This window comes from Echinops telfairi, unplaced genomic scaffold (assembly GCF_000313985.2).
Source record: "Echinops telfairi isolate 266 unplaced genomic scaffold, ASM31398v2 ScPeMD7_7469;HRSCAF=8507_1, whole genome shotgun sequence".
Lineage (NCBI taxonomy): Eukaryota > Metazoa > Chordata > Mammalia > Afrosoricida > Tenrecidae > Echinops > Echinops telfairi.
The window spans coordinates 76,117,498-76,120,183 of record NW_022111373.1 but is presented as its reverse complement, the minus strand read 5'-3'; the positions used below and the strand labels follow the sequence as shown (position 1 = coordinate 76,120,183).

At 51.4% G+C, this 2,686-nt stretch overlaps 1 protein-coding gene across 1 annotated transcript in view; it reads left to right on the top strand.

Moving 5' to 3' along the window:
* The window catches only part of ANKDD1B (ankyrin repeat and death domain containing 1B), an 87,909-nt gene that overhangs the window by 28,474 nt on the left and 56,749 nt on the right, over window positions 1–2,686 (top strand). The window contains 3 exon segments of the mRNA XM_004703671.1: window positions 1,656–1,754; window positions 1,895–1,904; window positions 1,907–1,995. Coding sequence (XP_004703728.1) covers window positions 1,656–1,754; window positions 1,895–1,904; window positions 1,907–1,995 — 198 coding nt within the window.

Sequence of the window (2,686 nt, the reverse complement as noted above, 5' to 3'; positions counted from 1 at the left end):
GGAGCAGGCATGTGTGCGCAGTGTTTCCTTCTGGTGCAGACAGGGTTGCTCTGGGTCAGACCTGGCATCTAACAACAACAACAGCAACAACAGCATACGAGGTAGGGGAAGACACAGTGCCATCCATGACAGCTTCTCAGTGGTGACAATCAAACACTGCTTTCAATTGAGGGGAGCAGTACTCAATCATCTGGGACCTGGACTCTCCAACCTAGCGCTCTACCGAGAGTAAGAGAATACAATCATTCCACTTCCGCATCAGCCAAAATGCATGCCAAGAAGTTGATGCGCCTACAAATGGGTATGCCCCGTGACCTTCTCTCCTTGTTTAACTACGTGTACTCAACACACCCAGGAAGCTGTTCCCCACACTGCACACATGGCCGAGTAACCCCAAACCAAACTGACTGCCATGGGGTAGATCCTGTCTCATAGTGACCCTACAGGACAAGGTAGAACGAGTCCATCGGATTTCCACGTCTGCCAACCTTCACACAAGCAGACTGCCTTATCTTCTTCCTGAGGACGAGCTGTGTAACCCACGGCACCAGCGCACTCCTTACAGCCCACCAGGAGAGGCCCACACAACAGAAAGAGGGGGGTGCTTTGGACAGGGATTTTGGTGGAGGATGGTTAAGGACCCAGCTGCCAATCAAAAGATGGAGCTGATGTCAAGGAGTCCAGGCAGGAAGAGAACATTTGGAAACTGATTGTGCTAGCAATTGTACAGTACTGCTTGACGTGACGGAACTCTGGAATGATAGGATATGTGTATTAACTCCCAATTAATAATACATTTTTAAAAATTAATATGGGGTTTGATTTTAGACATAAAGTTCAAATTGTCACTCTTCATTTCTATTGGTTGCTGTGAATACTTGCTAGCTGCTTGTCTTAAGGTAGTATTCACCAAACTTTTTTTACATTATTAAATGCTATATGTAAGATTATCTAGGATATAATAGGCAAAAATAAATTTTAGTTATATTTGAAAAAAAAGGTTCATGGTTCAAACCCACCAGCAACTCCACAGGAGAGAGACCTAGTGATGTGCTCGCATAAAGATGACAGCCTGGGGACCCTCGGGGACAGTTCACCGTTGCTCTGTGGGCTAACTCCGACTTGGGGTCAGCTCGGTGACAGCCTGGGGACCCTCGGGGACAGTTCACCGTTGCTCTGTGGGCTTACTCCAACTTGGGGTCAGCTCGGTGGCAGTGAGTTTGGGGTTTGTGTGTGCATATTTGATGATACAGGATTTAAATGTGATTTTCTTCCAGATCGAGAACCGTCATGTTTACATCACTTATTGCATGTGTGAGTGCACACGTGCACACAAATGAAATAGAGCCCTGATGGAATAATGGTTACGCATTGGGCTGATAACTGCAAGGTCAGCAGTTAGGACCCACCAGCAGCAGCTCTGTGGGAGAAAGACAGGGGGCTTTCTACTCCTGTAAAGAGTTCAAAGGGGCAGTTCTATCTATGGGACTCTATAGACCACTATGAATCGGCAGCAACTTGGTGGCAGTGAGTTTGGTCTGGTTTATACATGAACTATTCCTTAATAACAGCCAAGCAATTGTTAGACCTTGACTGAGATGGTGTGCTGTGTATCTCACACAATTGACGTGTTCTCATCTCCCTTCCGGGGGAAGCACGGCTTGATGGTAGCCCACCTGGCCGCCTGGTCTGGAAGCCTGGAGATCATGCGCTTGCTCGTGAAGGCTGGTGTGGACCAGAGAGCCAAGAATCAGGTAGACGTGGGGCGGGGGAGGCGGGGAGGGGGGATCCACACCTGAACACAAGTTCTCCCCTCCCGCGCCCAAGACTGGGAGGCTCTGAGGATCCTGTGTGAGCCATCTCCCCGCTTCCCCCCGCCCCCCATTCTCTCCAGGATGGCATGAACGCCTGCACTTTGCAGCCCAGAGTAATAATAGCGTGCACATCGTCGAGTACCTCATTCAAGACCTGCAGGACCTGGACCAGCCCGATGAGGTTTGTGTGCAGGTGGGGGCACCCAGCTCTCATGCATCACCTCCCACAAAGCTCCGCTTTCTTTCTTCCTGTCTCCAGATGCTGCATCGCCATGACGGGTGGGGGTGGAGCACACCCCCGAAGGGAAGTGTTGCTGTTGGGGAGGGCAAGCCTCGATGGAGCAGGTATTTCTTTCTCCCTCTCTCTGCCTGCCTCCTGGCAGTGGTGTGACCCTATTCCTGCCCCACGCCCCCTCTAATGCCTCTGGAGCAGACTGCACAGAGAACTAGACCTCGCTGAGAGAGTCTTACAATTAAGATGGGTTTGGAGACATGTGAAATGTGAAAATCAAGCCACTAGGCCATTGGGGGGGAAAGCCTCTCTCGGTGTCTCTCCCTTGAACCCTGTAAGTCAACGGTGGGCTGATCAGTGGAAAAGGCAGACTCTCTTACATCTGTAAGCGGGGGTCCAGTGTGATGGCCAATTACCACAACCACCTGTCAGCTTGTTACACTCCGGGGACTGACTGGGAGCCTGGAAGCTACGCTAAGCCAGCAGGGCCACCCGCGGTGGACAGGTTTCAGCAGAGCTTTCAGTCTCGGACAGACGAGTCAGAAAGTGAAAAGGAGGGAGGCCCTCGAAGAGATGGGGTGGCACCAGGGCTGCCACGTGGGCTCAGGCACAGGAGGACGGAGCAGGCATGTGTGCGCAG